Below are 14,745 nucleotides of genomic sequence, written 5' to 3'. Positions count from 1 at the left end.
AGCTTCCTCCAACATATTGTGTGTATAGCCGTCACTTATCCCCAGAAACCCTGGATATATTTTGATGTGATGGCAGATCAGTCATAGCATTCAAGATCCCACCTGAATAACGTTATTTCACCACATAGGGCTGGACAGTTCAGAAAAGCCACAATGCCAGAAACCTCTCCAATTTCATCCTTACCCTAGTCCATCGGCAGTTTCTTTTTCCCCCTTTTAGGATTGCCAAGCAGTGCGCTTGTCTGTAAAATCATTACTAAGAAAAATATATACACGTTAGCCCTGATACTTTAATGGAAATACTGACCAAGTTCACATTTCAAGTGCAAATCACAGGGAAAGGGGACTAGTACAGAACACCACACATGATTTTAACTAAAGAGAACTCACCGCTATAACAAAGACTGGGTTTAGAACTTGGAGTTCAGTTTTCAGAGAGCAGGAGGGCTAAAGATGGTGCTTGTAAAAACACTGGCTGTAGGTGAAGCTCCCACTTCTTTGGGTTGCCCTGATGGGTTGCCTTTTCTTCTGAACTTGGCCCTGAAGCCAGATCCTGCAGGGAGGTAAGTCTGGACATAACAGTGCTACCACAGCTAACAGATGGGGTGCCCCTGGTAAGACCAGATCATTTCCCCCATAATTTCAAGTCAGCCTGCCTGTTCTTAAGCAGAGGGGGATAAGTGGGGAAACCTGAAGATCTTTCCCCTCAATCAATAACGCATCACTGTACCTCCAAGTCAGGCACTGCCTTAGCTTCACCCTACTATCTTCTCCCACAAGGCTCTATTACCACCCCCTACATTTTGGGGCTCAGAGTCTCCTGTTCCCTCTGCAACAACAAAAGTCTAAAATAGAAGTCTATACCATGTGTTTTTAAAGTTCAGAAGCCCCCACACTTGTAGTCTTCGGTGGCAGTGTTGGGGGTTTTTAAGCAAACAAAAACCACACAAAACACTACTGCTTACTTAACGACTGAGACTAGGGTAATGGTTGATGGAGAATAAATCTACCAGAGTACTGGGAGGGGTTCAGTTGGTCTTTGTTCGGAAACTCCAGGCTAAAGACCTATAAAACAACTACTCACTCAGTTTAAATGTCTGGTCTACCAGTCTAAATTTATGTAATTAAAAAAATATATATTCCATTTGCAGTTGCTAATAATGTAGCAAATCTCTCTCCCAACCCCATTTATACCACACGCCTTGTACGCATTTCCTTCAAATACTGCTTTGGTATTTAAGTCGTTCACCCCCATTTCCAATTAAGGATAAGAAAAACAACACAGAAATGCAAACTAAATAGCCAGACAACTGCCCAAATAGAAAATATTTCCAAACAGTTGAAATAAGGAGAAAAAAATGAAGTATTCTATTTTAAAAATTTGGAATATTTTGATTTGAGACAAGTGCAATGAACTGCTAACTATTTAAAGCAAATTCTCGTTTGTGCCGAGGGTAAGGAACTGAAGCCCAAATCCCTGTTCCACAGTAGTTCTCTGGTGAGGAGAAGGGACTTGGGTTGAGAGTTCATTCCTTAAGTAAGAACCAAGCTTTATTTATTTACAAAAAAAAGAAGAAGAAGAAAGAAAAGAAAAAAAGGGAAAAAAATGAAAGGGGAAAAAGGAAAAAAGAAAAAAAGTTGGGGCAAGGGGGAGACAAGTTTTACACAAAAGTACTACAACGGTAACTCCCTTTGGTAAAAAGTGTAATAAATGTCTTGTACATCTGTTCACAGGTACTAAATCTGAGCCACATAGAACTATGGTACACAAGAAGCTAGAGCAGTTATGCTAGCACATCAAAGCATATTTCTTTTAATAAAAAATCGACAGTATGTACATTATTTACAAAAAAAAAGAAAAAGAAAAACCAAGTTAAAATTGTGTGTGTGTGTGTGTGTGTGTGTGTGTCAGAGAGTAAAGCTGGTGGATGGCACTAGGGTAGACTAGTAAAGAAGCAGGTACAAAACAGTTCCACGGGAGCTAAAAAGGACGACGGATTTGAACTTGCTGAGGTTGAGAACCAGAGGAGAGTGTAAAGGGTGGGCAGCGAGGGATTCGTCAGGAAAAACCCACAAGATGATCAATCCCAAAGCCAAACTGCAGGTCCCAGATAAAATCTAATGGGTGATCTAGATGTGCTCGAGTGACCAGGAAGAAAAAGAAAAAGAAAAAAAAAAATCAAATCCAGTTTTTTTTCCTTTTGGGGGGAGGAGAGGAGCAGTGACCATCAGAGTTACAATCCATCTGAGCGGTGAGTCCTTCCCCAGTCTGTCAGTGCACGCCCATCCAGTCAAGGTGTGAACAGCGTCTGGCTCCTTCATCGAAGGTCAGGCCCCAGGAGACTCCAGTCTTAGCTCTGCTGGTGTGTGCAAGCGAGCTGCGCGTCTCTGTGCTTGCACGGATTTCCTTCCCCTCCAGGGCAGGCTAACACCCCAAACCCCTTGGGAAAAGTTCCAGCTCCGGCTTCGTATGGTATCCACGTTCCTTCTATGCAGCTCACTTGGTGCCAGGTTAAACCAGCCACACACTGATCGGGTGGCCATGTCCCAGAGAGGCCCAGTGAGGCTTGAAAGGCATCTTCCTTGTTCTTCAGTGTGTGTGAGTGCGCGCGCTCCCCACACACACCCCCTCAGTTACCTGCTCTGGCTCTGCGGTTACGGGGCTTTGAACGCTGCGCCGTATTTGACACGGTACTTGTTTATGCTTACAAAGTGCAGGGTCTCTGTGTCACAGGTGGTGGTACAGGGCACCAGGCCCTCCAGCCCCTCACCCATGAGCCACTTGCTGGTCTCTGCTGCCATCTCACGGGGCACGTGTTCCTTGGTCCATTTGTCCACCCAGGCCTGGAACCTCTGATGTAGCCGCTTGCTCACACGCTCATGGGACTGCGAAAGAGAACAAGAAAAAAAACCATGAACTAAAACAAAAAACAAACAAACAAATAAAACCAAAAAAACCCCTCTTCAAATACAAAGCCTAATTTTCTCCTAAAGTAGCAGGGGAAAAGATGTGTGGTCAAGCCTTTGATACTACTGGTTAGTTAGGAGTCTCTGTTTAAAGAAGAAAACTGAAAAGAGGCTAAGAACACAGAGTACGTGAAGAGTCGGAGCCCATAAAGCCCCTAAAGAAATGTCAACACAGGGTCTTAGCAGAACGAGCTCAGTAGTTCTCATTTTTAGCATTCATTAGTACCAACTAGGTAACCTGATAAAAATACAGATTTCCTCGTTTTCATCAATCTGAATTTTTTTTTTTTTTAAAGATTTTACTTATTTGACAGAGATCTCAAGTAGGCAGAGAGGTAGGTGGGGGTGGGGGGAAGCAGGCTCCCCGCTGAGCAGAGAGCCTGATGTGGGGCTTGATCCCAGGACCCCAGAATCATGACCCGAGCTGAAGGCAGAGGCTCTAACCCACTGAGCCACCCAGGCGCCCCAATCTGAGTTTTTTTTTTTTTTTAAAGGTTTTATTTATTTATCAGAGAGAGGGGGGGAGAGAGCAAGCACAGGCAGGCAGAATGGTAGGCAGAGGCAGAGGGAGAAGCAGGCTCCCCGCTGAGCAAGGAGCCCGATGCGGGACTCCCGATCCCAGGACGCTGGGATCATGACCTGAGCTGAAGGCAGCTGCTTAACCAACTGAGCCACCCAGGCGCCCCTCAATCTGAGTTTTTAAACTAGCAGCCCAGATGCCTCTAATGTACCCAAATGAGACACAACTAGTTGCAGCTATGAGATCCTTCTGTCAGCGTGACAATCCACTTCTAAGTAAGACGGCACAAGGCAAAGGGCTTAAAACTCGCTTTCCCTTCACGGTATTACCCTGCCCTGCCCAGCAGGGCATGGGGCACAGCAGATCTCCAGGAGAGGTGTATGGTCCTACCTACCCAGCCACCAAATATTTACCGATGCCTATGTGTGAGGCAGAGGAGGAATGCCAAGATGAATTCGGTGCTACCCAGCTCCTGGAATAATCTGCACCAGACCCACAACACACAGCGTCATGAGGGAAATCTACTGAATCACCCATCCAACTTCTCTCACTTGAATGACCTCTAATCCTTTCACACTTCACCAGTCCAAAACACAGTGCTTGATGTGTCCCTAACCCCCTTCCTATCAACAGATTATGCCTCTAAACTGCCCATTTTCTCAAGCAGAAACAAAACCAAAAACCAACACAAGACCAGGCATCATCCTTGATGTTCTCTTTTCTCTTATGCACTCATATCTATCTGATCATTACTGCATCCTGACAACTCTATACCCAAATTGTACCTCTGACCTAATTCTTAGAATTCCTGCCAGCCCGGGTCACCGTCACATCTCACTTGGACAAGAGCAGTCTTTTGAGCATTCTTTGCCTTTCCAACTTCATGCCCCAAATTATCCCCACTGGGATGAACAGCAGTCCAAGCCATTCTGTCAACAACGTCCCCCAGTACTGCAAACAAAATCCAAACCATGGTCTACAAGACTAGTGATGATGTCTCTGCCCACCCTCCCTTTGGCTCAAGCCATGCTGATGCTTCTAGTTTCTCACACATGCTGAGTCCTTTCCTCCCTTCTGGCATTGCATTTGCTAGTTTCCTTCATCTAGAAAGCACTATCCCTCAACTCCTCACCAAGCTGCATCCTGGTCGTTGTTCCAACCTCAAGGGTCACCTCCTAAGGGAAGTCTGCCCCGACACAAACAGGGCCTGCATGCCAGCTACCCTCCCAATCGCCTCACCTAGTTTCTCTCCTTCATTGTGCGTATTACACCATTTCATACGCTCTACTTCATGGCTGTGCCCCAGGGCCCGGCACAATCCTGCTCCAAAACTATACCAGAAAGCTTTCACAATCGGGATGGCATGCAAGAACAGACAGAATTCATAAGCAATACCCCGTGAAATGCCAAAACTGGGTGGAGCTTTGCTGAGGTGCCACTGGCTGCTGTAGGTTGAACTGTGTCCCCTGCAAATCACTGTGTTAGTCCTCCTGTCTGTACCTCAGATTGTGAACTAACTTAGAAATAAAGTTGTTGCAGATGTAATCAGTTAAGATGCAGTCAGACGATAGGAAGGTGGACCTAGAGTCCAGTATGACCAGGCCCTGAAAGGGGGACACTGGACACAGGCACACAGGGAAAAAATGCTGTGTGAAGCAGATGAGGGCATGGGAAAGATTCTCCCTCCCAGCCCTGGTTCGAACCAACCCTGCCACACGTCAATTTTTGACTTTTAGCCTCCAGAACTGTAGGACAATAAATTTCTGTTGTTTGAGGCACACAGTCTGCGGACCTTCATTCTGACATCTTTAACAGCCTAATACATCTGCTTACCCAACAACTCACCACTCACAACAAGCGGTGGTACTCAGAAAGGGAGAGAAACAACCAGGACCCTGTGGTAGCCCTGGGCCCAGCCGGGGAGGAAGGGCGCGGAGACATTCTGCGACTGGTTCTTACCTGATGAGCCCGGAGCAAGGCTGTTCTCCGGTACATGTAGTCCTCTGACTTGATCACGTACACCATCTTGTAGGAGTTCAGCTTGAATCTACACTCCAGTTTATCCAGGCTATCCACATTCTCCATGGTCTTCTTGCTGTTTCCTTCCTTCCCTTCCTTTTCCTGCTGTTCCCGACCACGCTGACATTTCCGGATTCGCCTCAGATTCCTACGGAGCAGAGAAGCCCTACAGAATCAGAGCTCGCCCAGATGCGCCTTCCCATGAGTCCCCTCAAAGGGGTTCTCCTTGTCATATGCCTTTTTAGCACTTATCATAATTTTAGTTACATAACCAGATACACACACACACACACACACACACTTTTCAGTTACATATACTTTTATATTTTAAAATATATATATACTTTATATATACTTTTAGTGTGTGTGTGTATATACGGTCTAACTTAGCTATATATATTAACTATACATCTCTCTCCCCAATGGTTTCATTGTTTAAAAAAAAAAAAAGTTTCAAATGCAGAGATACACAGAATAAAAGGCAGAAACCTTCAACCTCTCCTACCCCAGATTCTCTGAATCCCACATGCCCCAGAAGAGGTAGGCACTGAGAACAGTTTTGATTTTAAACCTCCTAAGCCTCTCGGAATTCACATACATAATCACTCACTATAGTTCTGCTTTGGGATGTTTTTAAAGACTAAGATCATACTATGTATTATATTATTCTCTGTTTTTCACTTAATGCGAAAATTTCTTTCGTCACATTCTCTTGATCTTAACCTTGATCTTAACCTTAACTGAACCATCCCTTAACAGGAACCACTAAGGGCTCCTCACCTGAACCATGGAGCAAAGATGGTTATTCAAATGCCTATTTTTTCAATTCCCCCCAAAGATGGTACATAACTCCTGTATCTTATATATACAGTTAAGAGGACAATTCACATGAATGAATGCCCTGGAAGGTATTTAAAGCTGAATTCTCTCCAAAAGCAAGCAGAAGAAAGCTTGTCAGCCAGATAGTTACACTGTTGCTAACACTTTGCTATGGCAACAAACATTGCTTAGTGAGTATCTGGTATACATGTATTTCTGTAGGCCTGCAGTTCTTTGGTCCAAGGACCCCTGGGGGCCTCCAAGCCCCTTTTCAGGAGATCTACTATTTTCATAATAATACTGAAACATATATTAAAAAAAATGTTTTCCTATGTTAACATTTACACTGGCAGTGCAAAAGTAATGGTGAATAAAAATGCCGGTGGCACCAAAATGTCCTTAGAAACCTTTATATTCTTCTCAGGCCATGTTCTGGCAATTAAAAGAGGAAAGCTGAGGGTGCCTGGGTGGCTCGGTCAGTTAAGCATCTGCCTTTGGCTAACGTCATGATCCCAGGGTCCTGGAGATTGAGCCCCAAGTTGGGCTCCCTGCTCAGCTAGGAGTCTGATTCTTCCTCTGCTCCTCACCCTGCTCATGCTCTCTTTCTCTCTCTAAATAAATAAATCTTTAAAAAATTTTACCTGATATAATCCACATTAAAAACTTTCTGGAATATTCAGTCTCTAAGAAAAATTTAAAATAAAAATGAGGAAAGCTGGTTTCATTTAAGAATGTACATGATGATGGGGCGCCTGGGTGGCTCAGTGGGTTAAGCCGCTGCCTTCGGCTCAGGTCATGATCTCAGGGTCCTGGGATCGAGCCCCGCATTGGGCTCTCTGCTCAGTGGGGAGCCAGCTTCCCCCTCTCTCTCTGCCTGCCTCTCTGCCTACCTGTGATCTCTCTGTCAAATAAATAAATAAAATCTTAAAAAAAAAAAATATATGCATGATGTGGATACCTGGGTGGCTCTTGTCAGTTAAGTGTTCAACTCTTGGTTTCAGCTCAAGTCATGATCTCAGGGTGAATCAGCGCAGAGTTTGTTTAAGTTTCCCTCTCCCTCTGCTTCAGCTCCTCCCCGCTGCCCTCTCTCTCAAATAAAAAAACTTTTTTTAAAAAAAGACTTTATTTACTTTTTTGCCAGAGAGAGAGAGCACAAGCAGGGGGAGCCGCAGGCAGAGGGAGAAGCAGGCCTCCTGCTGAGCAGGGAGCCTGATGTGGGACTCGATCCCATGACCCTGAGCAGAAGGCAGACATGTAACCAACTGAGCAACGTAGGCATCCCTAAAAAAATAAATTTAAATCTTCAAAAAAAAAAAAAAAAAAAAAGTCCTTGATGAAGCAATAAACGTATTTTGTCAAATCCTAGCCCCTTAGTATACATCCTTTTAATATGCTGTGTGGTAAAATGGGAGCTACACATACGGCACCGTAGTGTGCCAAAGCACTGCCCGAATAGGAAATGGGTCACTATTTTTACCTGAAGGAAAAACGGACTAACCATCCTGGAGTACTGTCAGCTATTTTTTCAAAAAATGAACAATGAAGGGGGTGCCTGAGTGGCTCAGTCGGTTGAGTGTGGGACTACATGGTTTTGGCTCAGGTCATGACTAAGGGTCATGGGATGGAGCCCGGAGACCAGGGCTGGGGCTCCATACTCAGCAGGGAGTCTGCCTGAGAGTCTCTTCCTCTCCCTATTCCCCTCCCTCGTTCATGCACTCCCCCTTCCTGTAAATAATTAAATCTTCAAAAATAAGTGTTACCTGATATAACCCACATAAACAAAAGCTTTTTTGAAATATTCAGTCTCTAAAACTGTAAGGGATCTCCAGGCCAAAAAGACTGAGAACTCAGCTCCAATAGCTGTTAAGGCAAATTATTAGAAACCAAAGTTATAAGGTAAAGTTCCCATATATTTTTATTGCCCCGGCCCCAGAATGATGGTATCAATTTATATTTTCCCCACAGAATATGAAGTGCTTTCCTAGCCCACACCCTCTACAGCACAGGTTATAAATCTTTTAAAAACGTGGCCAACCTGGTGAGAAATACACGGTATGCTTATTGTACTATTCCATAACCCTAGAGACTAAGCCTGTTTTGTTGAAGAGAGACCTGGCACAGAACAGCTGCTCCAATGTCTGCCAAATGAATCAAGGAATGAAGAGGCTGGCAGGACCCTTTTGGCTCACACCCCGCTTTTTCCATGTTCTGATTAGAACTCAGTCTAATAATAATAACAACACAGATCTTCCTGGACTTAGGGGTTATAGCCCGATGAGATGTTGGAAATATTTTAAGTCAAAAGTGCATTTTATCCCTAACCTACTGACTGAGCATCACAGCCTAGGCTAGCCCACTTCAAAGTGCTCGGAACACACTTTAGCCTACTACTGGTCAACATCCTCTACCACAAAGCCTATTTTATAATAAAGTGCTGCATGTCATGTAATTTATTGACTACTAACTGGAATATGCAAACAAAGTGGCTGGATGAGCAGAGCACGGTGCTAAGCATGTCAGCTCTTGCCCCTTGTGCTCCTGAGGCTGACTGGGAGCTGCAGCCCCTGCCCAGCATCATAAGAGGACCACACCACAGATCGCTAGCCTGGGAAGACCCAATTCCAAATTCAAAATAGCTTCTAGTGAGTGTGCCTTGCTTTTGTACCACTGTAAATCCAAAAATCATTTAAGTCCAACTATCCTAAGTGGGGGACCATCTGTATTGGGATAATACCTTTCTGGAAACCTAAGACCTGGGATTTCAATTCTGAGCTTCTGGGAAGGAAGAAAGCTACTCTACTACAGCACAACCTTTTTTCTACTTCTGCAACTCCATTTTCATCCTCACAGGACCAACAATACACTGCCCATAAATAGGGAGGACATTTTTAAAATTCTGTGAAGTGAATATAGCAGACCTAAGCCTGCTATCTTTTATGGGTTCTTTCTACTATCTTCAAAAGAGAGCTCTACTTCATTATTTTTTAAAAATGTAATTCTAGTATAGTTAACTACACAGTGTTGTATTAGTTGCAAGTATACAATATAGTGATTCAACACTTCCAGACATCACCCAGTGCTCATTGTGACAAGTGCCCTCCTTAATCCCCATCACCTATGTCACCCCCCCCCCCACCTCTGGTGACCATTAGTTTGTTCTCTATAGTTAAATGAGTCTGTTTCTTGGTTTGTCTCTTCCTTTCCCTGTGTCTGGTTTCTTCAATTCCACAGATGAGTGATATCATATGGTACTTCTTTTTCTCTGACTGACTTACTTCACTTGGCATAAAACTCTACAATACTCTCTACCTACACCCATGTTGTTGCAAATGCCAAGATTTCACTGCTTCTTATGGCTGAGTAATATTCCATTGTATATCACACCCCATCTTCTTTATCCATTCATCTACTGATGGACACTTTAGGCTACTTCTGTATCTTGGCTATTAGAGATAATGCTGCTCTAAACATAGGGGTGCATGTAGCCCTCTGACCTTTTTGGATTCTATGGGGTAAATTCCCAGTAGTGCAATTCCTGAATCATAGGGTAGTTCTATTTTTAACTTTCTGAGAAACCTCCATACTGTCTTCCACAGTGGCTGTACAGTTTGCATTCCCACCAACAGTGCAAGAGGGTTCCTTTTTCTCCACATCCTTGCCAGCATGATGTTTCTTCTGTTTTTGATGTTAGCCATTCTGACAGGTGTTAAGGCAATGTCTTATTGTAGTTTGGATTTGCATTTCCCTGATGATCAGTGATGTTACGTACCTTTTCATGTTACCTGTCGGCAACCTACAGGTCTTCTCTGGAGCAATGTCTGTTCGTGTCTTCTGCCCTTTTTTTTTTTTTTTTTAGATTTGAGAGAGGAAGACCGAGCAAGCCAGTGCACCCATGTGTTGTGGCAGGGGGAAGGCAGAAGGAGAGAGAAAAATCTCAAAGGAGAATCCCTGCTAAGTGTGGAGCCAGACACAGGGCTTGATCTCATGACCCGATGATCATGACCTGAGCTGAAATCAAGAGTTGGACGCTTTACATACTGAGCCATCCAGGTGCCTCCTGCTCATTTTTAACTGGATTATTTGGTTTTGGGAGGTATTGTGTAAGTACTTTATATATTTTGGATACTAACTCTTTATCAGATACATCATTTGCAAATATCTTCTCCCAAAACAGCATGAAGGTTCCTCAAAAAGTTGAAAATAGAGCTACCCTATGACCCAGCAATTGCACTATTGGGTATTTACCCTAAAAACACAAATGTAGTAATCCAAAGGGGCACGTGCACCTGAATGTTTATAGCAGCAATGTCCAAAATAGCCAAACTATGGAAAGAACCTAGATATCCATCAACAGATGAATGCATAAAGAAGATGTGGTGTATATATATACAATGGAATACTATGCAGCCTTCAAAAGAAATGAAATTTTGTCATTTGCGATGATGGGGATGGAACTAGAGGGTATTATGTTTAGCGAAATAAGTCAATTGAAGAAAGACAACTATCATATGATCTCTCTGATATAGGAATTTGAGAGGCAGGGCGGGGAGTCATAGGGGGTAGGGAAGGAAAAATGAAACAAGATGGGATCGGGAGGGAGAAATCCGTAAGAGACTCTTAATCTCACGAAAAAAAACTGAGGGTTGCCGGCTGGAGGGGGTAGGGAGAAGATGGACGGGTTATGGACATTGGGGAGGGTATGTGCTATGGTGAGTGCTGTGAAGTGTGTAAGCCTGACGATTCACAGACCTGTACCCCTGGGGCAAATAGTACACTAATAATACATTATATGTTAATAAAAAAATTTTTAAGTTAAAAAAAAAAAAAAAGATTTTCTCCCATTCTATAGGTTGCCTTTTAGCTTTGTTGATTATTTCCTTTGCTGTGCAGAGCTTTTTATTTTGATATAGTCCCAAGAATTTATGTTTCCCTTGCCTCAGGAAACTTATCTTAAAAATGTTGCTACAGGGACGCCTGGGTGGCTCAGTTGGCTAAGCGGCTGCCTTCGGCTCAGGTCATGATCCCAGCGTCCTGGGATCGAGTCCCACATCAGGCTCCTTGCTTGGTGGGGAGCCTGCTTCTCCCTCTGCCTCTGCCTGCCACTCTGTCTGCCTGTGCTTTCTCTCGCTTCTCTCTCTATGACAAATAAATAAATAAAATCTTAAAAAAAAAAAAAAAAATGTTGCTACAGCCAAAGAAATTACTGCCTTTGCTCTCGGATTTTTATGGTTCCAGTTCTCACCATGTAGGTCTTTAAAACCCATTTTGAATTCATTTTTGTATGTGGTATACAAGTGGTCCAGTTTCATTCTTTTGCATATAGCTGACCAGTTTTCCCAACACCATTTGTTGAAGAGACTGTCTTATTCCCATTGATAATCTTTCTTGTTTTATCAAAAATTAACTGACCACATGAATCGTGGTCAGTTTTCTGTTCTGACTGGATTTTCTATTTTGTTCTATTAATCTACGTGTCTACTTTTGTGCCAGTACCATGCTGTTTTCATTACTACAGCTTTATAACATAACTTCAAGTCCAGAGTTGTGATGCCTCCAGCTTTGCTTTTTTTTTTTTTTTCCAATTTGGCTATTGGGGGTCTTCTGTGGTTCCATACAAATTTTAGGATTATTTGCTCTAGCTTTGTGAAGAATCCTGGTGGTTTATTGGTAGGTATTGCATTAAATGTGTAGACTGCACTGGGTAGCGTAAACATTACAATATTTCTGCTTCCAATCCATGAGCATGGAATGTATTTCCATTTCTTTGTTTTCTTTAATTTTTATCATCAGTGTTTTATAGTTTCCAGAGTACAGGTCTTTCACCTCTTCAGTTACATTTATTCCTCGGTATCTTATTATTTTTGGTAAGACTGCTATCAAGGTTATCACTTAGCTGGGTTCTGGAATCTTGGATTTTGCAAGTTTCCACCATTCCCTAAGCATTAAAAGAGGCTCAATGTACCTAAACTGTTCACAGAAATATGTGGTTTCATCTGAAAACCTGCTTTCTTTCTGGGAGTCTGGAATTTTGGTATGTGCTAGACAGACAGTGCCTACATGACTATCACCCAATAAAAAACCCAGCACTGAGTCTCCTAATGAGCTTCCCTGGTAGACAGAGTTTCGAACATACTGTCATTTGTTGCTTGGAGGAATTAGGAGTGTCCCGTGCAACTGCAATGGAAGACGGCTCCTGGAAGCTTGCACCGGGTTTCCTCTGACTTTGTCACACACACCTTTTCCCCATGCTGATTTAGCTCTGTACTCTTTCGCTATAACAAGTCATCACTGTGAGTACGACTACATGCTGAGTCCTGTGAGGATTCCTCATGAATCATCAAGATTTGGAGACCAACACACACTCCTATCCAACCCAGGAAAGTTACCACTGATTCTCAAAAGCTCTCACTTCTCTGATGCCTTGGGGCACATGCTGCAGGTAAGCTCATGCATGAACAGCCACAGAAACCTTGAATCAGTGTCCTCAGTGTCCTTGCTGATCAGCAGACAGAACAACAAACTGAGCAAGCGAAAACCAAGGATCTGAAAGTCATTTAACTTTGTGTTCCTCATCCCTGTGCAGGTATATGCTGCTAATGTGTGATTCAGTTCACTCACCTTGGGAGAAATACTGGTTTCCGTGCCAGGTGCTCACGAAGCTCGGGAGAGGTAGTATCAGAATTCATGTATCGCTCCACATAGTCTGACCAGCGCTAGGGTTATAAACACAAGATGGGGGTGGAGAGAGAGTACAAACACCAGACTCCATCCTCCTCAGGTAGTCTAGCAAATTCTAGGACTAAATTGTCAGACACCCTTAAATTTTAACATCAAAAAGATCTTTCCATAATGACATGCTGTTACTTGATATTGACATACAGCTTCAAATTCCTGTTATGGAACAAAACCCAAAGTTTGTCTGAGATACTTTAAAAGTTACCAGAAGTTGTAAATGGGTAGAAACTGGCTCACTGACAAATTTTATTTCCCCACAGATGGTTTTGTTAAAGAATAAAACATACAGTGGCAAACGTCTGAAAATCAGTATCTTTCGCATTAAAATCTGGGTTTCTGGCATCTCAAAAATTTTTTTTAAAAGATCTGGCAACCAGGAGCCAATATTCCCACAGAACAACCATCTCCCTTCCATGGCCCCTCAACATCACACACAGGGCTTCCGTCTCTCGTTAACTTTACCTGCTAGGCCAGGCTATGGTAACCACTCTATGGGGCCGAGAACTCTTGGCTTCATCAATCCCAATAAAGAGTAAACATGACACAAAATCAACATGATACTGGCCAATGACCTCATCTGTTGTTTCTTATACTTTACAAAAAACAGGAAAGGTGCCAACCATGAGATGTCCTGAGAGATGGCTTAACTGACGGCTAAAAGAGATGGCCATCAACCCTAAGTACCTACCACTAGGTAGCCCTTCCCTTCCGCTGAATACATACATGGCTGGAATGGCCTGTACTTGAAGCATCAGGTTCTGACCTGTAACAGGCCGGAGACTGTCCTGACCTAAGACCATCACTAGGCAGTCTCAGTACAGGATGGCTCTCTAAACACACAGTTTCTACAATATACTTGTCCATACCTCTGCTTCTACAGGGTCATCCGAGTTCTCCTCTTCTGTGTCCAGGAGCTCAATGGTCAGCTGAACCTGGCCCTGGCTCTGAATAAACATAAGCTGCAAATAAGAAACCAGGATGTAAACAAAAGACCATCTCCTCCAAAACTATAACCTAGCAGCTAAGGGTTGGGAGGTTGGGAGGCAATAAAGTTATAAAGCTTCATTCACTCTAATTGAAGAGATGAGGCAGGTACTCCAAAGTTTAGGAGGCAGGTGATAAAAAAGGCCAAAGTCCAATCTTGCTACCAGCGCAATGAAAGGCTAGAGCTAAAAGTATGATTTCATGTCTCACACCTCCTGTATGAGCTGAGCAATAATCAATATAAGAGTGTTTCAAACTTACTTTGTTCAGTGGAAAGAAATATAACATAAAGCCAGAACCATAAAATGTCAATGCCATTTTACCTGATACCCTCATTTCTGGAACTTAATACAAAAAACGTTAAGCCAATAGCATGAAAGAAAAAAGAGAAGGGAAGGAAAGGAAAGGAGGAAGGAAGAGAAACTTCTTTAACTAAAGTGAAGCAGAAAACATCAAACCCAACAGAGAGCAGCAATCAATTCTAATGCCATAAAGATTACTACCCAAAGGGGCACCTGGCTGGCTCAGTTGCAGAGCATGTGACAGTCGATCTCTAGACTTCAAGTCTGAGCCCCACATTAGATGCACAGATTATTTAAAAATAACATAACATAACATAACATAACATGACTACCCAAACCATCATACACACTGTGGCCTAAGGAACACAAAGCATCAACATATTAACAAAGTTATCTGCT

General features: G+C 43.2%; 1 protein-coding gene across 3 annotated transcripts in view; it reads right to left on the bottom strand.

Annotated features, from left to right (window-relative positions):
* Positions 1-1,529: 1,529 nt before the first annotated feature.
* Positions 1,530-14,745, bottom strand: part of SIN3A (SIN3 transcription regulator family member A) — a 71,849-nt gene continuing 58,633 nt past the window's right edge. For all 3 annotated transcript variants that reach the window (XM_059180329.1, XM_059180330.1, XM_059180331.1), the window contains 4 exons: positions 13,927-14,019; positions 12,944-13,038; positions 5,447-5,654; positions 1,530-2,886 (listed from right to left, as the gene is read on the bottom strand). In XM_059180329.1, coding sequence (XP_059036312.1) covers positions 2,656-2,886; positions 5,447-5,654; positions 12,944-13,038; positions 13,927-14,019 — 627 coding nt within the window. In that variant the 3' untranslated portion in view covers positions 1,530-2,655. The remainder of the gene's footprint in view (positions 2,887-5,446; positions 5,655-12,943; positions 13,039-13,926; positions 14,020-14,745) is intronic.

Source organism: Mustela lutreola, chromosome 7 (assembly GCF_030435805.1).
Source record: "Mustela lutreola isolate mMusLut2 chromosome 7, mMusLut2.pri, whole genome shotgun sequence".
Taxonomy (NCBI): Eukaryota; Metazoa; Chordata; class Mammalia; order Carnivora; family Mustelidae; genus Mustela; species Mustela lutreola.
Note: the sequence above shows the minus strand (reverse complement) of the source record. Positions and strands in the feature narration are given on the sequence as shown.